We start from the raw sequence: 24,745 nt of genomic DNA on the forward strand, positions 1-24,745 counted from the left end.
ACAGTGCTAAGCACACTGGCAACTACTCATTAAATTTTCTTTATACTGTGCCTAGACCAACAGAAGATATACCATGTCTCACACCCTGGACTGCATTGGAAGCCTCTCTAATTTATAATATGGCCAAGTTTTCATCCTGTGTGATTTTTACCTACCACATTTTTTTTTAAACTGGAATCGGTGCTACAAAAGGAGAAAATCTCCTACTTCAAAGCATGAGAAAGGATGGGATGGAGGAAGGACATGAATTTGCTTTCAGATCAATACATTTTCCCCTTCTATTGTATCAATGGCACATCTCCCTGCTTGGTCCCATTGCTTCATTAAAACAATGAGGACTCAGACTTAAGAAAATCAAAACACTGTTTTGTTATTACTTTTGTTTTACACTAGAAATTGGACTGAGTACTTCAAGAAATCCAGCGGGAGTGTCATACTTACACATTTGGGTAATGCTGTCCAGTTGCCGTTGGCTGAACAAGTGATACTAAAACTGTCTGTTGTAGGCAGGTACCAATCGTCTGAAAAATGGTACCCGGGAGAGCATTTGAAAGGAATGCTTTCATTTACGTTGTACCACATTTTCTCATCTAATGCATTGACCATTCTTCCATTCTGCACATCTGGCTTTGGACACTGCACTGAAAGGAAAAAGCAGAGGAGAAGGCAGAGGAGATGCACTGTGAGTGCTGCTTATTGCCTGTAATGGAAAGAGGCAGCTATACTGAAGACCCCATGCTCTTGGTTTACTTCACTACAGCTGTTTTGGTTTAATCAGAAAAATAAACTACTTGTAACATCACACCCACAGTGACTCGCTGGAAAAAAACAAACATCATGAGTTCAACAAGAAAAGGGTGTGAGTGAAATCCCATCCAGCGCTGTGTATCATGGGCATTTCATGGAATCATGGGCAGCAGAGCACAGGTGCTTTGCTGGTTCGTTTAAGGAAGTTTTATTGGCAGCCTTGGGACAAATGTGAATGTGAAGTTCACTCCCTTGCACACTTGTGGCCTTCTTCTAAATAGCCTCTTTGGTGTACTGCAGAATTAGCTTCCCCCGCACCCTTGCAGTGAGGAACAATTGCAAGTCAGTGGAGTTGCCTTGGATTTATACAGGTGGAACCAAGGGCAGAACTTGGTCCTTAACAGTGTCTTATGCTTCTATTGTGACTTTCATCCTGCAGGATGCCAAAGGCTTTGATTAGATACCACAGTGACTGGCTCCATACAAACCCCTTAGATAACAGTAAGGAACCCCTTCCCCACAACCACCTCTGGAGGAAGGGGGCAGTAAGCATGAAGGGCTATTTGAGGACTGTCTACAGAATGCAGACCTGAATGGAGAACTTGATTCTCATGCACACTAAGGCCTCTGGCAAGAGAGAGGGGCTTAGTGTAAATGAGACTCCGTCCTTAAAGTTTTGTCTGGAAATCAGCCCCCACCACTCCTTCATCTCACATCCAACCTCCACAGAGCAAACTCTACAGAACTGAATGTGTCTACCTCAGAAGGAAGAAAGGCTGAGTCTGCCTTGGTGAGCTTCAAGTCTGTGAATCTGTGGAGCCAGACTTGTAAAACCTGAGGGTTAGCACACTCAGCCATTCCAGCCAAGGAAGTGCTAGTCAATATCAAATTGATTAAGGGGCAGTCAGAAGGTTTGGGGTTTTTTGCAGGCTCAGAAGTCTGTTGTTCATTGGCATTGACTCAGTTGAGTAGTACAGGGTACCACTTTTTCAGATTTTGGTACAAGCAGCCTGGGGTCCTTGATAAGCACCTTTTCTAAACGGGAAAAATCCATCATTAAAGCTGGTCCACTCCTGAAGAAAGCTACTTGGACCTAAACTCTGGGGATGCTTGGTCCTTATCCTATTAAATATATATTCTGCTGATAAATATTTACTTCTTTGGCCTCCCTTCCACAGTATAGCCAGGAAAGTTTTAGCAATGAGTGATTAGTCATAATTAGCATCTTTCTTTGACGTACTTTCCTAATTAATCCTCAAAACACCTCTTCAAGGTAGCTTGGATCCACAATCTCCATTTTTACAGACAGGAAATGGAGGCAGAGAGGAGAAATATCTTGCTCAAGTTGTATGGGGAGACTTTGGCAAACCAGGAAAGTGCCTAAAACCACTATGGCTTATTGCTAAAAGCAGCCAAGTCAGTAGGCTGTAAATTGGCCATTCAGCAGTCTCAGTTTAACCAAGGGGGGTGGGGGTGGGGGTGGGGTTGGGTGCCACAGAGAGGGCAGCTTGACCCCACGTCCTTCCTGATAAGAACTGTGTTCAAGTTGCTGATACATGCATCTTAGAAGAGCAGGATGTGCCCCAGGAATGTCTATTGGGGCCTCAAGGCTGCCAACAGCTGGTTAATCAATAATCAGAAGGAACCTCTTGCTTGACCATTGAAACTGCTTACTTAACAAGTTTGCTTTAAGGGACATGTCATTCTATTACTAATGTATAAATAGGGGGAAAAAGTTTGAGGTAGTGGGACTCTTCAGGACTGGACTCTCTCTCTGGATGCATCTTGTGTTTCCCACTGGCAGACGGACTGCTGCTGTGCCACTCGAGAGCCACACTCAGCTTTGGTAATGATCAAGGGTTGGGGGTGTTTTACTAACCTGTTGCAGACGAGTGTATAGGTGCTTGAGACTAAGTAAAGTTTAGCTGTAAGTGAAAGCACTCTTGTGTTGTCCTGTTTGTGCCAACCATTGATCAGTCGGATGGCCGTGTCTCCCTTGATTTATTTCCTGACACCACCTCGCACAGAGTAAAAGTTACCAAGAGCTTTGGGTTGAAAGAACCCCGGGTAACAAAGTCACACAGGGAGACTCACCTGGGGCAGGAAGAGGGTAAGAACTCAAGGTCCTTGGTTTCCAGTGCTGTGCTCAGACCACCTCTTCCCCTATGGTGCTGTTACTAGGGCTCAGCGTACATGTGCCAGACCAATCACCATACCTCAGTTCATCATTTACACTTACCTGGCTGACAACTTGGCACAGGAGGATTCCAGGTGTTGTCATCCTGACACTGACTCTCTCTACTGCCATGGAGCAGATAGCCTTCCTTGCAGGAGACCCGAACAGTGACACCGTATGTAAACGGTTGCCTTGTCGGAGTCATTCTTCCATTTTCAACCTCTGGCCTCGGACAGCGAACCACTGAGGGAAAACAACAAAATGGTTCATGCTACGTCAGAGACAGGGAACAAATCAAAGCCAATACACTTAAATAGCAGCTGATCTGTTTCCAGGCACACTAAACATGGCGGGTAAAAAAACAAAAAAAACCCAGCTACATAAGAATATCAGATTCTTAACCGTTTAGCAGACCTCTGTGTGGAAAAATGTCTTTATCTCCATGGGCCGGTGCAGCAAGTAGTTACTCACGGCACTGGATTCACAGTGACATTGAGACTATTGTGAGGTGGGAAACTTTATATGGCAGGTTTGGTATGTGGGTGAATGCTTTCAATGCTGTTCTCTTTTCTGCAGGTTCCTATTGCCAAGTCAAGGCACCAGGGTTATTCCATTTTTTTGGAATCAGGCTGTTCCCTCAAACGCTCTCTGATGTTGCATCCAGAGGGACTCATACCTAAAGGGATGATTCCAGGACAGCTGGGTTGGGAACCAGATCCAAGAGATGGGTCAGTGGGGTGGGGGAAATAAGTCACCGGGAGTGAGACTCACGCCTCAGCTGGGACACAGGTCTAATGGCTGGTGGCACTGGCCAGTGAGAAAATCAGTAGGGGGTAATTTTTATATGTTTGAAAACAGGGGTCTGTGGTGGAGGAGGTTCAGTGGTGGTTCCAGGCACCGTAACCCTCCTTAGCTGCTCTCTAGCTCTGCCTGGGGTTAGTATCTCAGAGCCCATTCTCAAATCCCCTGATGCACCTGCCAAGCTGTACATGTTAAGCATCTCCCACATGCAGGGGAATCCTGCTGCTCCCACAGCACTCACTATTCCATGTGGGCTGCAAGAACAGCTGCTCCTGCTGGGATCCTTCACGTGGAAGTTAGAAGATCTACCTGGTTATTTTAACAGCTATAGGATCTATTCAGCTTCGGCAGTTTGCAGCTAATACTGCCGCGGAGCCATCTGCACTCCGGGGTGGGGTTTGCCGCCAGACCGGGAAGGATAATGCACCACCACAAACGAAAAGCCTTAGTTTCCACCCAGGGATCCATACGGATGGGGATACCTTGGGCCAGTGCAGCCTGAGTGCCATAGCCACACCCTCTCTTGGCCTTTCACCACCCACGTCAGCGGTAATCCTGGATTTCAAAGATGATTGTGGGATGGATGAGGAGCGGCAGGCAGCTCTGCTCAGTTTCAGCCCCACTTACAAAAAGTGTTGGGACACTCTGCGTGGGTCTCCGGAAAGTACCCTCTACCTTTTGTAATTTAGAGTCATGTAGAATGACTTACCTTTGCACTGTGGGGCAGGCCCACTCCACATCATATTTACCCCATCAGATGTGCAATAAATGGAGGACTCTCCAATCAGTGACAAACCATCTCCACAGCTATATGTCACTTGTGATTCATAGGGGAAATATTCCTTCATCCCACCATTGTGCAGCCCATTCATGATAGGTGGAGGTCGGCCACAGGCTACAAATGGATAGAAACAATGTAAGGCCTGATGCTCCTCTCATTGACTCAGGCAACAACTAGGGCAGCCCATGAAGTTATAGGGGCATCCAGCACTTGGTATTTAGACCATAGGTAAATTCTCTTTAATGGGGGCTGTTGATGCTCAGCTGCTTGAAAGACCAGTCTGTTGGTCAGACCACCCCCCTATAGTGCTTAATCCTTCCAGAATCTCCTAGGCAAACATCCCAACCCTCCCTGGGTCCCCCAACAAGTGTCTCAGTCCCACTACCCACTGTGGAACCTTCCCACAACATCTCCCGCAGTGTAATAACTATCCCACTGCTGCTGCCCATCCATACCGAATGAAGAGGAGGAATGACTGTAGAAGATGTTATCAGGGGCCTGAGCCAGGACTAATGGGAGGAAATTAAGAAAAGGAAATTTTAGGCTGAACATTAGGCAGTGCTTAATTTGTAATTAAAGAGGTGCTGGGGCTCAAACAATTGTGTTTTTTTTACCTTTCAGAACTGATCCAGCATGCCCAGAGGTGCCGGGGCTCTGAACTGCCAAGCCCTGGCACAAATTAAGCAACGACAGTATGAAAAAAAACTTACTGCAAGTGAGATCTAAGACTCTTCAATAATCTAAGAAAAGGGGTGGGAGTCCCTTCGGCTGACACATTTAACTTTCAGCCAGAAGCAGGCCTGGAGATTAGACTGTAGGGAATACTTACATGTTGATCCCCCTCCCCCAGAATTGGACGAGGTCATCGGATAGAAGACAGATGAAAAAGCCCTTTGGCTATTTATTAATGATCTGTGGGGATCCTTCCAATATATCCTCCTAGAAATTGAGATGTAGGGAGGCAGCCTTCCTGCTGTTGTTACTAAGATCATATGGTGGCATATTTCTTCTTAATGGTAGGTTCTCTTCTCATTTATACTTACTTTTATCACAAAATGGTACTGGAGGGTGCCACATCCCGTCACTTCGGCACACAATCCCCTCACTGCCTCTGAGGATGTAGCCAGGATCACATTGAAACACAATACGGTTGGCATATGTATATTCAGTTTTAACTGGATAGATCTGTTTTCCATTTTCAACCACTGGCTTTGAACAACTTATCTCTGAGGAACACCAACAGAGTTTTAGATGTTTTTGTTCAGAATAAGATAGAAGAAAAAAGTCACGGTAGAGACATTTTCTACAATAGAGACTTTACCAGCAGGGTCTGAACCGTTTGCAAGCATCTGAACACTGACACGAACATCAATTTCCTTAATTTTTGTTTTTAAAGACCCTACTTCCTAAAAGAAGTTTTGTTTCATGGGTGTCACAGTAAAAGGAAGATGGCTAAGAGTGTCTTCTCCAAAAGCTCTGTATAATATCCGAGAAGGACACTGCAGGATGGCGTAGTGTGACAAGGTTTTACTGTTCTGAGTTTGGGACAGTTGAGAGAGACTCATAAGCGGCCCAGCCACACATTGCTCACACATGCCATATTCAGTGCCTAATAGAGCCTTTATACCGCAGCACACTGGCTTGAATTTGGGATATGCCATGTGTTACAGCTAATCATTTACCTGGTGCTCTTTTTATTTTATTTATCTTCCACCTGCAAAACCAGGATCTTAGACCTTGTCTACACTGTGAGAAAAGACCCTTGGTATGGCTATGTCTGGCCTGGGTCAGCTGGGAGGGATAGTTCAGTGGTTTGAGCATTGGCCTGCTAAACCCAGGGTTGTAAGTTCAATCCTTGAGGGGGCCATTTAGGGATTTGGGGCAAAAATTGGGGATTGGTCCTGCTTTGAGCAGGGGGTTGGACTAGATGACCTCCTGAGGTCCCTTCCAACCCTGATATTCTATGACTCAGGCTCATCACTGTGCTTGGGCTGTAAAATTGCATGGCCTGTGGGGCTGTAAAATTGCAGTGCAGACGTTTGGGTCTGGACTGAAGCCTGGCCTTTGAGGCCCTGTGAGGAGGGAGAGACTCAGGGCTTGGGCTCCATCCTGAGCCTCAAAGTCTATCCTGCAATTTTTAGTCCCATAGCCTGGGCCTGAGTCAGCTGACCCAGGCTGAGACTTGGTGCTGTGGGGTTATGTGGGTTTTTTTTTTTTTTAATCACAATGTAGACGTACACTTTTGCAGAACATCTGATCCATGATATTACGGGTAAGTAACCTCAAAATTACCTAAAATAGCTAATGTAACTACATAGATAAGTATGATATCTCAGGACCTGGTAGGTCCTAACAGCAAGTGTTTGTCCCACTAGAAAGGGGGATTCTTGGATTTTTAACGATATATAGCACTCACCGATTTCTAGCCCTGGTAGCTTACCAGACATTCTACTTCAATCCTTTCAGTGGTGCAGAACTGAATTTTTATTATTGCCCATTCTGAGCCTCAAGCCAGCGTAATCCTGAGGGGCTGGAGGGACTTGGAAATGCCATATTTGACGGGGAAGGACATTTGTCACAGTATTGTAAGTTATGTATGTAATACGTGTGTGTGTGTGTGTGTGTGTGAGTGTGTGAGAGAGAGATGTTTGGGGCTGCTTATTGGGATGTTCAAAGTTCTTGGATTAGGGTGAGCAGGCAGCGTACAGCTGAACAGGTCAAAAGTTGTACAATAAATGCAGTTCCTCACATCACACTGGTATCACCATGTCTACGGTACAGACACATTCACACAGCCAATTGCTCAATGTGTGCTGGACCAGATTTTCAGAGATGCTGAGCACCCCACCACTCCAGCTACAGTCAAAGATCTGCAGATGCTCAGCACCTGGGGGCCAACCAGGCCCTAAAGTGTCCCCCTCCCTGCCATAAGCTATTAAATTGCTCTTAAATTTGTATATCAACTAAAGCAAAGAAAATTCAGCCAAAAATTGAGTTACTTACTCTGACATAATTCTGAGACTTTAGGCCATGTAAAATTTGTAAGACAGGTCAAATGAGGAGATACTCCAGGGATGGGTGTGTAACCTGGTCTGCAGGAGTAGGTCACTACGGTACCAACTAGAAACTCTCTGTGATTGCTTCTGTCAGCGTAGGCAAGTGCTGGTGGGTAGGAACATCTCCCTAACAATCCAAAACAAGACAGGGATCTGTAAAAGTCATTTAACCCTGAAACCTATGGAGAATGAAGCATCCTCATAAGAATGTGGCATGTGAGACCCAGCTGTGGAAATCAGTGGCCTACATTCTGCTCACCACTGCACTGAGCACAGTAACTGCAATGATATAAAACAACTAGGGCTGAATTATGGGCTTGGGTACGCGACAATGCACCGTTATGAGGGGACACAAACTGCAATGACTACCTGCTTCACAGGTGACAGTAATAGTAAGCAATGAGAAACATGAATAGCAGTAATCTATGGTGAAGTGGTGTGATGCTAGCCCCTGCATGGAATTAAAAGGAGAACTGCTACATTGTTAAATACATCACCTTGCTTGAAAACATAAGTTTTCCATTATGAAGAAATGGAATAAAGAGTTAGTATCTTTTAGCAAATTTCTATTTGCATAGCACCTTTTCTGAGGAGCTTTATAAACATCGGTGAGTGAATTCTCACCATACCCTTCTAGAGGTAGACACATGAAAATAAGGAATCTCCATCTTCTATACTCTCACAGGGATACTTCAGGTGGCGTGTCTAGCTTTTGTAAAATGAAAGTCACAGGCGCTTTCTTGCTCTCTTGCATGAAAGGTGTTTTCTTTGTCCTCCCCTGAGCTGGGAAATGACTGGCACCAAAACATCCCATGAACAAAAACCCAGAAGTCAAAATACAGCTTTTCCTCTCTGCAGTCCTCCCAGTTTAGTGCCTGCAGATGAAGATTCACTGCCCCAGCATTTGAATTACCTCCCAAACCCAGAGCTGTTTTTATCTGGTGTTAGGGTGACCAGATGTCCCGATTTTATAGGGACAGTCCTGATTTTTGGGTCTTTTTCTTATATAGACTCCTATTACCCCCGACCCCCTGTCCCGATTTTTCACATTTGCTGTCTGGTCACCCTATCTGGTGTTGACTGGCCTCAGACTCTGCTCTCCGCAACGAGCCTCACCTGGTCTTTCAGTATGAAACCCGGGTAATTAGCCCCTGTCTTTTCCCACCAATTGCTTTCCCCTGGGGTCTGAACACTCTGGTGCTCATTTGATTCCCAAAAGAAAGTGAGAAAGGAACTTCAACAGAAAAAGGCTGCAGCCTAGATAGACATAAAGTGGAAGAAAGGAAGCCGGGGAGAAAAAGACAGACCATCTATTACACACCATTCATATCACATTCACTCAGTGATACGACATGCAACATCATGAGGGTTATAGACGACAGAAAGTTGCCCCAATATAGACACCCCACAAAGCATCACAATACTCTGGCACACACTTACCTAGGTCACAAATGGGTTGCTGCGGATACCACTTGCCATCAGCTTGGCATTGAATCCTGTCCGCGCCCCTGAGGAGGTAACCAGGATCACACTGAAACATTACACTGGTTCTGTATGTATAGTTATGTGGGAGTGGAGATTTCTGGCTTCCATGTTGAATATGTGGGACTGGACACTGAGTCTCTGCAAAACACCAAGGTACCGATTAATCCTCCCCACACCTCTGCAAGGCAAATAAGGAAGGAAACTACTTTACAAACAGAGAAACTGAGGCAGAGCAGAAAGAGACGTGCCCAAAAGCCTGAGAGGAAGACAATGGCAGAACCAGGATTAGAACTCAGAGTTCTCCATTGCCCAGCCATGTGGTGGTATTGCACCACCTCTCCATATATTGTAATTATTCAGAATTTGAGCATGTGTGCCAGAGAAGTGGTCATAGCACAGTCTGTCATCTATATACATCCCACTCACAAGATGATACAGGAAAATGTCATCTAATGTCACCTACGCACTGGCTTTCTTTGCTGCAGTTGACAAGGTAGCTTTTGTTACAAGAAAACTCAAGACTGACACTATATGTAAACACAAATATTTTTGTAAAAAAATGATTCAAAAATCTTTTTTACCTTCGCACTGAGGGGTAGGCTCGCTCCAGGTTGGAGTGACCTCATCACCAGCTATACACTGAATGGAGGTTTTTCCAACAAGTGAGAAGCCTCTGTCACATCTGTAAGTTACCAATGATCCAACAACAAAAACTTTCTTGCGCCAGTCACTGTGCTGGCCATGGGAGATGTTCGGAGGTTGGGCACAAACTAGAATTAAAGAGAGAAAAATACATTGTTTACACAGTAGATAAAAATCTCTAAGAAGAAAAGGAGGTGACAGATTCCCAGCATTTCCTGATGCCATTACAGCAAAAAAACAAAAACAAACAGTCTTTCCATAATACATGGAAGAACACCCAAGGTATGTCCAACAACCTGCTATCTCGGTGGTCATCTCTTGCTGTGCATGGCATCAGGACAGCACACACAAAAATGATGAAAAGTTGGTTAAGTATTTATGTGGCCATTTGGCTGCTGTGACAGTCATTCACATGCTCCATGAACAGCACTGAAACACGGATGATGATGATCCAGAGAGATGCTGAATGCCTGCAGCTTCCATTGACTAGAAGGTCAGGCCTTGACGCAGTAAATTGGCCCTGTTACACTTCCACGCCTCCAAATCCAGATCTGAACCTCTTCCAACTGCTCAAAGGTCTCCCAGCTTCCCAATCTTCCTCCAAGCTACCAAACCCTCTGAGTCCCCCAACAAACACCTCAGCCCCACACCCACAACAGAACCTTCCCTGTAGATACACAGAGCCATCCTTATCCCCAGCTGCCCATCTCTTCCAAACTGGCGAAGGGGGAGATTAGTTAGGAGTTACTGAGTTACTGAGGAGTAATATAGTTTTTCTTAAGGGTTGGTTTTAGTCGTTGGAGGTCACCCATGGAATTAATACACATTTTCATTGCATGATGGTAAACTAGTCCCAGGGCTGCTCATGTACATAAACCACAGCTTGGAAAATGCCTTTGAGTGAAGAAAATCATCACAAGGCCTTTGGAAAATAACTGGATGTCTCAAAACTCTTTTCAGGTGCTAAGCATTTTGAGACCTGATCCCCCCCAACAGACACAGAGCTGCAGTTTGCATTTGCATTGTATCCTCCCTTAAGAGGAGAATAGGGGGACAGCATCTTTAATCTGTACCAAGAGCTCCATACAACCCCCAGTAACAAAGGCTGCTATGAGATGCACTGAATCTCAGGGTCCCAGCCTGTAAGCGACTGGGTCATACTCAGGCTGGCCTAGCAGTCACAGCTGGGACTACCCACCAGGGACAGGAGCCACCAGGCCAGAGTTGGAAGAATCTCAGTTCTCCATCATTTATACTGACCTGGTTCGCAAACTGGTATGGCAGGATCCCATTTGCCATCATGATTGCAGCGAATCTGAGCATTTCCATTGATACTGCCTTTGATACCATGCCCAAAATCACATTCAATTGTAACGCTGTCCCCAAATGCATAGGTCTCCTCTCCAGGTCTAGGCATAGGTACCTGTGTTCCATTGTTAACATCTGGAGCTGGACAACGAATTTCTGAGAAACACCAACAACAGCAACAGCGTTAAATCACAGCAAAGACAATTGTGTGGCTGCAGATTCATTTGACCCAGTGGAGCTGAATTCTTTGCAAGCTATAGAAAACTGGCATTTCCTTGACATTGAGCATGTGAAAAGTTGTACAATAAATGCAGTTTATTTATTTTGTTACAAGAAAACTCAAGACTGACACTATATGTAAACACAAATATTTTTGTAGTCATCCTTCCATTTTCAACCACTGAGGGAAAACAGCCAAGATGGTGGTGCTAAGTCTAAGACAGGGAACAACGAAAGCCAAGACATGCAGAGGACAGCTGGATCTATCTTCCAAGCAATCTGAACATTGTGAAAAAACACACAGCCACAAAAGATCACCACATTTTCTTAATCTTGCCGTTGACCTTTGTGTTTAAGGAAAGTTCTTATTTCCACAGGCAGTCGCAACAGATCATTTCTTATTGCACTGGATTCGTGATGAAATTTGACTATTGGCAGGTCTCCTGGGGGAATTATGGGACTGCTGGAGATGGGGCAACGCAGCATTCAATACATGAACACCTTCCATGCTGCCAGCTCCTCGCTGCAGCTTCCTGCTGCGGAGTCAAGACACCGGGGTCATTTCAACTTTTTGGATTCAGACTGTTCCTGCAAACGCACTGCTATCGCAGGACTGCAGGCTTAAGGGGATGCTGCCGGGACAGTTATACTGGGAACCAGTAGCCAGAATAAGGGTCAGGCACAGGTGGTGGAGAAATCAGTGTGAAAGGAGGACAAGCATTAGCTTGGATGTGGGTCAGACAGCAGATCACATATATGGGTGCTGGGTGAGAGAGGAAACTGGCAGTGCGCGTCTCAGGGAGTAGGTTGTTGGGAACATTTAAGGCACTGGAAAGGAGTGGTCAGCAATGGGATGGCAGAGAGTGAATGGGTTATGGGGACACATTGCGCCAAATCATTCAAAAATCTTTTCTGCCCTTTCCCAATACGAGTCATTTTAGTGCAATGCAGAATGAATTACCTTCGCACTGAGGGGTAGGCTCGCTCCAGGTTGTAGTGACCTCATCACCAGCTATACACTGAATGGAGGTTTTTCCAACAAGTGAGAAGCCTCTGTCACATTTGTAAGTTACCGATGATCCAACAACAAAAACTTTCTTGCGCCAGTCACTGTGCTGGCCATGGGAGATGTTCGGAGGTTGGGCACAAACTAGAATTAAAGAGAGAAAAATACATTATTTAAGAGACTGGGTCATATTCAGGCTAGCCTAGCAGTTACAGCTGGGCTGAAGACTGCCCACCAGGGACAGGAGCCACCAGGCCAGAGTTGGAAGAATCACAGTTCTCCACCATTTATACTGACCTGGTTCGCAAACTGGTATGGCAGGATCCCATTTGCCATCATGACTGCAGCGAATCTGAGCATTTCCATTGATACTGCCTTTGATACCATGCCCAAAATCACATTCAATTGTAACGCTGTCCCCAAATGCATAGGTCTCCTCTCCAGGTCTAGGCATAGGTACCTGTGTTCCATTGTTAACATCTGGAGCTGGACAACGAATTTCTGAGAAACACCAACAGCAGCAACAGCGTTAAATCACAGCAAAGACAATTGTGTGGCTGCAGATTCATTTGACCCGGTGGAGCTGAATGCTTTGCAAGCTATAGAAAATTGGCATTTCCTTGACATTGCTGAAGAGGCTTCGGTTTAGAGAAAGTTTTGTCTTCTGGGCAGAAACAGCATGTGGGTTAAGGGATTTCATTTTCACTGTTCTTATGGGCAGCTGTTCTGATTGCAACTGGCAGGGTATTTTTGGCCTTCATCACAGATAGAGTCAGTGAGTAGCACCGGCTGTGTTATGACCATACTGTGTATAAAAAGGCAGGTGATACGGCGTGATCTATCTTGATTGCTATCTACTTTAGGTTCAGATGGAGATGGTCGATGGGGGCAACAGATCTGTCCGTAAGCATAGAAATGTACAGGTGGCAGATTTTAAGAGGCACAACATGGAATTTATAGCCCAGGGGTATATGCAAACTTTAAGCTACCTTTGTACCTTCCCAGTACCGGACTGCTCCACACAGACAGCCCTGGGGACCTGTGCCCAGCTGCCAATGGGTTTGGCTTCAGCTTTACCCAGAATCTCTGCAGTTCTATGTGCTGTGACCTGCCCCAACACACCCCTCCCACTGGCACACTACTTACCCCAACCTTGCTCGAGGCTCCTGGGAAGACAGCCCTATTGTAGTCTTCTGCAGTTCCTGCATGGGTGGAGTCCTCTTCTGGATGGATCCAGGGCATCTAAAGACCTGTTCTGTCACTCTGGACATTTTACTTGGAGTAAAGGGGCCAGACTGGGAGTGAGGATCGCACCTCAAATTGTTAACCATAAACCCCCGGGTTAGCAGGAAGAGAAGACCCTGACTATCCCTCCTTCTCTCTCACCCCCATCGCTACACTTTGAACCACACACAAGCCGACTATAAGCATAATCTCCCTATTGGTGTTAAATTTGCTCAATTAAAACAAAGATAATTTAGCCAAATACTTACTCTGACAAAAGTTCAGAGCTGAAGACCATGTCGAATTTTGAAGACAAGTAACATGCCCTTGCCGTATTCCAGCAATCAGCTCATAACCTGGGCGGCAGCCATATTTAACCACCATCCCGACTGGAATCAATGTGCCAACACTAGTCTTCCGAACAGCATTGGGAATGTCAGGTGGATCAACACAATGACCTACGGGTAAAACATGAAGAATGTAAGGACATCCTTAGCCAGGAAAACCTATTGAGGTGAAATCTCCTCAACAAGAATGTGATGTGAGAGACATAGCTGGGGAAAATCAGAGGTCCATATTCTACTCTCTCTCGCTCAGATCCATGCAATCCCATTACTCAGAATTTAACTCAGTCATTTGCAAGGAAACCGCATAGAAAATACAACAAAAACAAATGGGAATATGGGTGGCAGTCACTATATGATTCTAGCTTGCGTTTGGAATTAGAAAGGGAAATGCAAGGCCCTACACTAAACCTGATAGTGTTTCTGTTTGTCTGTAACATGCAGTGTTGTTGTAGTGGTCATGGTCCCAGGAGATTAGAAAGAGACAAGGTGGGCGAGGGACTAGCTTTTATTGGTGAGAGACACAAGCTTAGAGCTTGCACAGAGCTCTTCTTGGTGTTGGTAACATGATAACTCCTGAACACCACATCCAATCAACTCCACAATTCCCAGGCATCAGTAGGCAGAAGCCTGTTGGTTTTGGTGGAATGTGGACAATCGGAAGAGGGATGGGGAACAAACAGAGCTTCTTGCATCTGATAATTGTCAATAGATCAGAGAACTGGTTGATCTCAGCCATTAACACCGTCTAGCAGAATACCTGCCATTTCAACACCGCCTGTTCTCCCAGTACCATTTAAAATGATGACACCTTGAAGGACTTCTGTCCCAGACAGGAAGAAAAGAAGCAAAAACAGGGTTTGGGGAAAAGATGGTACACACTGAACCCTGGTCCGGAGGGGAGACGGAGCCACACAGAGCCATGGCATGAGGGAGGAGATATCAAGGAGTCTTGGGAAAGGAGCGGAGTGGGAAGGTGGCTCACAGGATCTTGTGGGGGAGAATGGAGGAACGAAAGAAGCCCAGTGGTGCGTGCAATGAGCTCAGCCTACAGACGTAACCAAGTGTCCAAACCTCTAGTTAATTTCAAACTATAGAATGGTTTAAACCGGAATCCCTGTTTTCAGCAGACAAGTCATCATGGGGCTGTCTCAGCCCAGTGAGATTCCGGCTTATACTGCCGTGACAATTTCCTCTTTTTTTAAAAAACAAACCATCAAACTGGTTGCACAACTGCAATCTGTGTTCAGTTCCGTGCACATCCCCACAGGCAAGCCAGAAGCACTGTTCCTGAGCCATCTTGTGTATCTAGCATCAGTCAGGCTGGGCAGACTGCGCACTGCAGATCTCGCATGGAGATTTTCTCAACAAGTCAGTTATGTTAAGTAGCAATTACATTAGCAGTGGTCCTATTCCGGTCACAATCACACTGATCAGGCACCAGGGAAATGCTGGTCACTATTAGAAGTTAGACCCTCTATTCAAACACCACCTGGCACTGACCTGTCATCCACATAGTTCAAATTTGTGAGTGGCTGGCCTGTTAAACCTGGTAACGATCCTTCATTTCGATAACACTGTTATGAAGGAGGTTGGGTGACCCTCGTTGAAGCGATGGGCATGGTAACAGCTGCCCCCCATCCAGGATAAATATCAGACACAGTTAAGCTCCTTTATAGAGTAAGTTGGATAAAACCATAGGAGCCACTGCCCAGACACAGGCTGCAAGCAAGGCTGGTAAGTTTTGTCTGAAGGCTGTGCGCATGTAAGTCCGTGAACAGAAGCACCCAGGAAACAGGCAGAGAGAACTAGCCCAGGCAGCCAGAAGCAGACAAAGAAGGAGCAGGAAAGCCAAGGAGATGGCAAGAAATGCACTGGTAACGGGGCTCAAGAGGAAATGGAGAAAGAGCGAGCTTTTCTATAGTGTGCTGACAGGAACGAGGCTTGGAACTGTGAGCAAAAAACCTGTCTCTGGTGTGATTCCTACTGTTTCGGGGAATCAGGACTCTGGTCTACCTTCTCTGTGAATAAACAGGATTGCACCAGAGAAATACCGAGCTCGATCATCAATTTCTCCTCTTAACAGAAACAGCTTGCAAGACGCTGCGTATTGGCTAACCGCTCAGGGGTAACAGTACTTTCAACCTGTGGCGTCCAAGCATTTACAGTGTGAGCTCAACTTGAAACATGGGAGTTGTCCCATGGACGTCAACACTACCTGTGTGCTTAAAGTTAAGCACGTGCTCAAGAGCTTTGTGGAATGGGGCCTTAAGGAAAGAAAAGCACCACCTCCATTTGGAACTGCAGGAGAACCGTAGCAGGCAGAGCTGGACTTTGGCCAGGAAACAAGAATAGGTGCGGTAAGAATGGCATGGGATCTTCAGTGACCACAAGCGCCCAGGAGCTTGCCAGAGGGAAGCAAAGGGAGAGTCAAGGGGTGAGGGTGAAGGGGAAAGCCAGGAGAGGGGAGAGGGTGGGGATGGGATTGAAGGGAGAGGCTCATCCTCCTACTCACTGAGAGCTCCCCCAGGCAGCAGCATGAGTACCAGGGTCCCCAGGAGCCGCAGGGTCCAGCCAGAGGGAAGTGACATCATAGTGCCAGGTGAGTTCCCAGAGAATAGGGGTGACAGCGCAGTCCGGGCAGGGCTGCAGCCGCTCCTCACCCTGCACACTGTGCAACACAGACCCCAGCCAGGGCCACCCAGAGGCACATGAGGCAAGGGGAAGTGGGAGTCAGTGCTCTGCAGCTTCAGGGGCCCAGGAAGGGGATGGGCAGAGTGCACATACTGCCCAGCCCCCTCTGTAGTGTTGTGCTCATGGCAGACAGTGCACAGGGTAGAGCGGATATAGCTGCAGTTAGTACCATAACAAAAGCAGGCTGTGGTCACCCCCTCAGCATAGGAAACACCTGGGGGGGGACAGCATTTCCTCCCTCTGCCTCCTTCCAAGGGCTGGGCGGCGTCAGAAGAATGAGACATTGAGGGGTATTAATGTTTAGCATCCCCTGCAGGCTGCACACGCTTGTTTTTTCTTTAGAGGATGCTGCTGGAAGGTGTAAAGTTTGCAGAGAGGCACCTACCAGTGCAGCGCTGTACAGCTCAGGTTTCTCAGTGGAAGAGAAATGCAGGATTGTTATTTTTCTGGTCTGGGGACAAACACAAAGTTATTCTGACACAGCAGCACTACGGCACCCTGTCCTGATCAGCACCCCCAAACTGTGCTGATTTCTGAAACACAAGAGGCAGTCCAGTTACCAAAGGATCCTTGCTATTTATCCTGTGGGTCAAATTCATCCCTGCTGTTACTCCATCCGCCTCCGCTAATGTCATTACCCAGGGATGTATCTGACTCAAAGCTGCTCCTGGCTTACAGATGCAAACCGAGCCATGCTTCACTCCTCAGCAGGAAAAGGAGCCTTTAAACCTGCTGGGCACTTTCCTGTCTTACAGCCAAAGGGAGAAAATTATAAAAACAAAGACAATCGGCAGTTTTTACAGTTGCACTTTATTGTAGCCCTGCAGGACAGAAATAATTGCTTGATCACAATGGCGTAGGTTAGAGGACGCCCCTATCATTCATTGGGCAATGGGGAGATGGTTAGTTGGTTGCTGCTCTACAGTTAAATTTTCACCATCGATTCATGGGAGTGTGTGTGAGGATATAGAAATGCTGCAGATGATACCAGCACTGAAGTCAACCAAAAATAGATTTGTTCAGTTTAGGAAGGAAAACTGCTGACTTTTTAAATAAGAGAATAGGGCAGAAAATTGGCTTTTTTATGCTTTACATTTTCACAGTGGGGCAGAGGGATTTGCGAACAGAGTTGCCCTTAAGGTTCATGGCTATCAGGCAGTTAAACAGCCATTCACTACTTTAAACATGTTTGGGTTATAATGCACTTAGGTTAAATATATGCAACAGTTGGGTGATTTCTGAAAGCTCAACGTTGTTGGTGTATTCTGCAGAGGGTCTGAAGCTTGCATCAACTGAAGGTTTACTTTCATACATTTTAATCTAGTTTCTCTCAACTTGCTTTCCCTTTCTGAACTGAAAGGCATCTGAATTCAACCCTTTTACTTATAGCCCTCACAAATATATAAGAGGATGAAATCCCTAGTTTATCAAGTAGGGACTTACATTTGTGAGATTGAAAGGAAAGAGCAAAAAAAACCCAAACCGTAACCACTGGCACACAGCATGAAAAAAATCTGATTCCTGATGCACAGGCTAATCTCTTCCTGGATCACTAGACGTACTAGCAAGTTCTTTGCAAATAGTAACAATCATCATATGTACAAAGAGAAAAGGAGTACTTGTGGCACCTTAGAGGCTAACCAATTTATTTGAGCATGAGCTTTCGTGAGCTACAGCTCACTTCATCGGATGCATACCGTGGAAAGGCAGTTTCCACGGTATGCATCCGATGAAGTGAGCTGTAGCTCACGAAAGCTCATGCTCAAATAAATTGGTTAGTCTCTAAGGTGCCACAAGTACTCCTTTTCTCTTTGCAAAGACAGACTAACACGGCTGTTGCTCTGAAACCTGTCATATGTACAAAGTAATTATACAAACCGCAGCCAAAGGAGACAGTTTGTCACAGAAATGCGTCAGAGATTTCAGCTATTCTTTATATTTTTGTAGGTCCCGCTTAAGTTTCTGAATCTCCAGATACAGTTTCTGCACTTCCAGCAGGAGTTTCAGTTCTGTCAGAGACACATTGCAGTGGAGAAACTTTTTACACTCGCGAACCATGTTGCACTGAGGGGAATCGAGTTGCTTCTTCTGTAAAACAGAAACAGAGGGAATGTGATTACGCTGAAGATAATAAGGACCTATCCTCACAAGCATGCTTGCTCCTTTTTGATCTGAGCCATTATCCAGTGTGTTACATGTGTCTGTCTCAGACATATTATAGGATTCTTAAAGGTGTTGCACATTCTCAGTTAGAGCTGGCCAGAAAATGAAAATTTCATATGAAATATATTGTGCTTTTGAAAACAGTTTCATCCTGAACCGGAACAAAAACAAAAACGACCCTGAAATTTTTCATGGGAAGGGATTTCAAGAAAAATTCTACTTCAAGAGACCCCCAAACAGAAATTTTTTGGCTTCCTGGCTGATCACACCAGCCAGCAGGCAGAGACCCTGGCCGCGCAGACTCCATCCAAGCTCCAGCAGCTAGACAGCCTGGGCACTCAGACTCCTCCTGACTCCAGGGGCCAGGGCAACAGAGCAACTGGGCTCTCTGCCTCTGTGGCCCTGGAGATAGCAGGCGTGGGTGGCAATAGCTGAGAAGCAGAGAGACAGGGCGCTCAGCTTTGGCAGCTGCCTTGGGAAGACTTTGGTCATTTACAATTTCTGCACATACGCACAGTTTATTACATGTGTCCGTCTCATATCTTCTGTGCCTGACTTAGGGTCTGATCCCGATAAATGCCAGCTGAGTGCCCTCAATTCTGATACTGCTAAGCAACGCTGAGGAAGTTCTGAGCAACTTGCAGAATCAGGCATTGGACTGTCAACTCCTGGGACAGGAACCAGACCTCCATTTACACTTGTACAATGTTGAACACACTGGCAGTTGCTCAGTAAAGCAGTCAGTCATGATATTTGCTTTATACTGTGCCCCAGACCAACAGAAGATACATAACGTATCACACCATTGACTGCTTTGAAAACCTCTCTCTCTCTATATATTTCATAATGGGGCATAACATTTTCTTCCTGTTGTGATTTTTAACCACCAGATTTTACCTATTTTATATTATTTTGCGCATGGAGCAGCCACTGCAAAGGAAGAAAACCTTCTCCCTTAAAATACAAGAAAGGGATGGGGTGGGGGAGTGATGGGATGTGTTTGCTTTCAGGTCCACTTATTTTTTCCACTTATGTTGTATCAATGGCAGATCTATCTCCCTCGCCACACAGGTCTCATTATTTTAAAGAAGCAAAGACACATTCAGACAGTGTTTTGTTTTACACTAGAAATTGGACAGGGTGCATCAAGAAATCCAAATGGACTGTGATGCTTACACACACGGGTAACACGGTCCAGGTGCCATTAGCTAAACATGTAACATTCCAAAGGTCTGAAAATCGGTACCCAGGAGAGCATTTGAAAGTAATGCTTTCATTCACGTTGTACCACATTTTTTCATCTAACGCATTGACCATTTCTTCATTTTGCACATCTGGCTTTGGACACTGAACTGAAAGGAAAAGGAAGAAGAGAAGACAGTTCAGTGAGAGGGGGAGATGCACGGTGCATGGTGCTTATTGTCTGTAAATCATGCTCTTAGTTCACTTCATTGCAGCTGTTTTGGTTTTGCAGGGAAATAATCTGCAAGTAACACTAAACCCACAGTGCATCTCTCTCTTCGGAGAAACAAACATCATGAGAACAACAAGAAAACGGTGCGAGTGAAATCCCATCCAGTGCTGTGTATCATGGGCACTTCCTGCAGGCATCGGCAGCTGAAAGCCCCCACATGGAGCAGCAGAGCACAGGTGCTCTGTTGGTTCCTTTAAGGACGTCTTACTGGCAGTCTTGGGACAACTGTGAACGTGCAGTTCACTCCCAGGCACACTTGTGGACTTTTTTAAAACAGCCTCTTTGGTCTATTGCAGAATTACCCTCCTCTGCAGTGAGGGAGAAGTACATGGAAGTCAGTGGAGTTGCCTTGGATTGATACTAGTGGAACCAAGAGCTGAACTTGGTCCTTAACAGCGTCTTACGCTTCTATAGTGACTTTCATCCTGTAGGATGCCAAAGATACCACAGCGACTGGCACACTACGAACACCTTAGACAGAGAAACGTAAGGCCTGATTGCCTTTTGACTTACTCCACTGAGAAGCAGGAGTGGCTTCAGGGAAGTTGGAGAAGTTACAGAAGAGTCCAGCACTTGGACTCAGATTGTCCCCACAAACATACCGAGACCACACACACAGAAGGGAGTCCATATTAAAAGTGCCACCATCAGGACAGCTGGATTGGGAACCACAAACCAAGAGATGGGTCAGTTGAGGGGTGTGTCTGAGGGAGAAATTCAGCAAGGTGGAAATGGGAGGATCAAGCATACGTTAGGGCATAGCTCAGGGCAGATCATATGTATGAGTGCCAGGGCAGAGAGCACACTGGCAGTGGGCATCCCAGCTGGGAGCATTTGGTCTGCTGCAAAGGAGGAATCTGCAGTGAGTTGGCCCCTGGCTCTCCATATTTTCAGTATTGAAGGGCTAAGATGTTAAATAGCCCCCAGGTCATTGCAATGTGCCCTCCACCCTTTTCTAATCTCAGTCATTCTAGTGTGATGAAGAAATGAATCACCTTTGCACTCAGGGGCAGGTGGATCCCAGCGCGGAGTTCCCCCATCACCAGCTATACATTGAATGGAGGATACTCCAACAAGTGACCAACCATCCTTACATACGTAGGTCACATTTGAGCCAACATGGAAAACGTCTTTCCGGCTGCGGTCATCCCGTCCATTAGAGATGCGTGCAGGTGGATCACAAGCTAAAATAAAAAAGGGGAAAATACAGCAGTGATACAGAACGAGCAATCCCCTAAAAGCAGGGAGGCGGCATAAATACTGTGGGGTTTCCCGGCAGTACATTTCCAAAAAAAATGGTGCTTGGAGGGACACCAGTGTCTAATGCCTCTGACAATATGCCAGCACTTTCTGTTAGTTTCTGGCTGTGAGTTAGCACCATACCCATGGCATTGGGAGAGCAAAGATAAAAACAGCAACATGCAAAACACTCTTAAAATGGCTCTTGGACCTGCAAGGGCCCCAGGGATCGTTGTTCACATGCGGATGACACTGAACAACTGCACTGAATGACTGAGAATTACAGCCAGACCCTGAGAAGTACAGAAGGCCTGCAGCTCCCACCAACTTCAACAGTAGCGTCCTCCTGCATGGCTCCCTGAGTCATTAAACTGGCCCTGCTACATAGGCACCCCCAAAATCCAGATCTGATCCCCTTCTATAGACACGGAGTCTGCAATGAGTTGGCCCCTGGCTCTCCATATTTTCAGTATTGAAGGGCTAAGATGTTAAATAGCCCCCAGGTCATTGCAATGTGCCCTCCACCCTTTTCTAATCTCAGTCATTCTAGTGTGATGAAGAAATGAATCACCTTTGCACTCAGGGGCAGGTGGATCCCAGCGCGGAGTTCCCCCATCACCAGCTATACATTGAATGGAGGATACTCCAACAAGTGACCAACCATCCTTACATACGTAGGTCACATTTGAGCCAACATGGAAAACGTCTTTCCGGCTGCGGTCGTCCCGTCCATTAGAGATGCGTGCAGGTGGATCACAAGCTAAAATAAAAAAGGGGAAAATACAGCAGCGATACAGAACGAGCAATCCCCTAAAAGCAGGGAGGCGGCATAAATACTGTGGGGTTTCCCGGCAGTACATTTCCAAAAAAAATGGTGCTTGGAGGGGCACCAGTGTCTAATGCCTCTGACAATCTGCCAGCACTTTGTTAGTTTCTGGCTGTGAGTTAGCATCATACCCATGGCATTGGGAGAGCAAAGATAAAAACAGCAACACGCAAAACACTCTTAAAATGGCTCTTGGATCTGCAAGGGCCCCAGGGATCGTTGTTCACATGCGGATGACACTGAACAACTGCACTGAATGACTGAGAATTACAGCCAGACCCTGAGAAGTACAGAAGGCCTGCAGCTCCCACCAACTTCAACAGTAGCGTCCTCCTGCATGGCTCCCTGAGTCATTAAACTGGCCCTGCTACATAGGCACCCCCAAAATCCAGATCTGATCCCCTTCTATAGACACGGAGTCTGCAATGAGTTGGCCCCTGGCTCTCCATATTTTCAGTATTGAAGGGCTAAGATGTTAAATAGCCCCCAGGTCATTGCAATGTGCCCTCCACCCTTTTCTAATCTCAGTCATTCTAGTGTGATGAAGAAATGAATCACCTTTGCACTCAGGGGCAGGTGGATCCCAGCGCGGAGTTCCCCCATCACCAGCTATACATTGAATGGAGGATACTCCAACAAGTGACCAACCATCCTTACATACGTAGGTCACATTTGAGCCAACATGGAAAACGTCTTTCCAGCTGCGGTCGTCCCGTCCATTAGAGATGCGTGCAGGTGGATCACAAGCTAAAATAAAAAAGGGGAAAATACAGCAGCGATACAGAACGAGCAATCCCCTAAAAGCAGGGAGGCGGCATAAATACTGTGGGGTTTCCCGGCAGTACATTTCCAAAAAAAATGGTGCTTGGAGGGGCACCAGTGTCTAATGCCTCTGACAATCTGCCAGCACTTTCTGTTAGTTTCTGGCTGTGAGTTAGCACCATACCCATGGCATTGGGAGAGCAAAGATAAAAACAGCAACATGCAAAACACTCTTAAAATGGCTCTTGGACCTGCAAGGGCCCCAGGGATCGTTGTTCACATGCGGATGACACTGAACAACTGCACTGAATGACTGAGAATTACAGCCAGACCCTGAGAAGTACAGAAGGCCTGCAGCTCCCACCAACAGTAGCGTCCTCCTGCATGGCTCCCTGAGTCATTAAACTGGCCCTGCTACATAGGCACCCCCAAAATCCAGATCTGATCCCCTTCTATAGACACGGAGTCTGCAATGAGTTGGCCCCTGGCTCTCCATATTTTCAGTATTGAAGGGCTAAGATGTTAAATAGCCCCCAGGTCATTGCAATGTGCCCTCCACCCTTTTCTAATCTCAGTCATTCTAGTGTGATGAAGAAATGAATCACCTTTGCACTCAGGGGCAGGTGGATCCCAGCGCGGAGTTCCCCCATCACCAGCTATACATTGAATGGAGGATACTCCAACAAGTGACCAACCATCCTTACATACATAGGTCACATTTGAGCCAACATGGAAAACGTCTTTCCAGCTGCGGTCGTCCCGTCCATTAGAGATGCGTGCAGGTGGATCACAAGCTAAAATAAAAAAGGGGAAAATACAGCAGCGATACAGAACGAGCAATCCCCTAAAAGCAGGGAGGCGGCATAAATACTGTGGGGTTTCCTGGCAGTACATTTCCAAAAAAAATGGTGCTTGGAGGGGCACCAGTGTCTAATGCCTCTGACAATCTGCCAGCACTTTCTGTTAGTTTCTGGCTGTGAGTTAGCATCATACCCATGGCATTGGGAGAGCAAAGATAAAAACAGCAACACTCAAAACACTCTTAAAATGGCTCTTGGATCTGCAAGGGCCCCAGGGATCGTTGTTCACATGCGGATGACACTGAACAACTGCACTGAATGACTGAGAATTACAGCCAGACCCTGAGAAGTACAGAAGGCCTGCAGCTCCCACCAACTTCAACAGTAGCGTCCTCCTGCATGGCTCCCTGAGTCATTAAACTGGCCCTGCTACATAGGCACCCCCAAAATCCAGATCTGATCCCCTTCTATAGACACGGAGTCTGCAATGAGTTGGCCCCTGGCTCTCCATATTTTCAGTATTGAAGGGCTAAGATGTTAAATAGCCCCCAGGTCATTGCAATGTGCCCTCCACCCTTTTCTAATCTCAGTCATTCTAGTGTGATGAAGAAATGAATCACCTTTGCACTCAGGGGCAGGTGGATCCCAGCGCGGAGTTCCCCCATCACCAGCTATACATTGAATGGAGGATACTCCAACAAGTGACCAACCATCCTTACATACATAGGTCACATTTGAGCCAACATGGAAAACGTCTTTCCAGCTGCGGTCGTCCCGTCCATTAGAGATGCGTGCAGGTGGATCACAAGCTAAAATAAAAAAGGGGAAAATACAGCAGCGATACAGAACGAGCAATCCCCTAAAAGCAGGGAGGCGGCATAAATACTGTGGGGTTTCCTGGCAGTACATTTCCAAAAAAAATGGTGCTTGGAGGGGCACCAGTGTCTAATGCCTCTGACAATCTGCCAGCACTTTCTGTTAGTTTCTGGCTGTGAGCT

General features: G+C 46.3%; 1 protein-coding gene across 1 annotated transcript in view; it reads right to left on the bottom strand.

Moving 5' to 3' along the window:
- Window positions 1–24,745, bottom strand: part of LOC144278296 (complement receptor type 1-like) — a 40,916-nt gene that overhangs the window by 1,026 nt on the left and 15,145 nt on the right. Inside the window, exons 7-19 of the mRNA XM_077839566.1 lie at window positions 16,869–16,929; window positions 16,305–16,536; window positions 13,715–13,903; window positions 12,519–12,722; window positions 12,177–12,365; window positions 10,949–11,152; window positions 9,628–9,816; window positions 9,002–9,184; window positions 7,509–7,688; window positions 5,549–5,731; window positions 4,434–4,619; window positions 2,987–3,166; window positions 442–641 (exon numbers count right to left, since the gene is read on the bottom strand). Of these exons, the coding sequence (XP_077695692.1) occupies window positions 442–641; window positions 2,987–3,166; window positions 4,434–4,619; window positions 5,549–5,731; window positions 7,509–7,688; window positions 9,002–9,184; window positions 9,628–9,816; window positions 10,949–11,152; window positions 12,177–12,365; window positions 12,519–12,722; window positions 13,715–13,903; window positions 16,305–16,536; window positions 16,869–16,929 (2,380 nt within the window). The remainder of the gene's footprint in view (window positions 1–441; window positions 642–2,986; window positions 3,167–4,433; window positions 4,620–5,548; window positions 5,732–7,508; window positions 7,689–9,001; window positions 9,185–9,627; window positions 9,817–10,948; window positions 11,153–12,176; window positions 12,366–12,518; window positions 12,723–13,714; window positions 13,904–16,304; window positions 16,537–16,868; window positions 16,930–24,745) is intronic.

The sequence above is a fragment of the Eretmochelys imbricata genome, chromosome 21, assembly GCF_965152235.1.
Source record: "Eretmochelys imbricata isolate rEreImb1 chromosome 21, rEreImb1.hap1, whole genome shotgun sequence".
NCBI classification, from domain to species: Eukaryota; Metazoa; Chordata; order Testudines; family Cheloniidae; genus Eretmochelys; species Eretmochelys imbricata.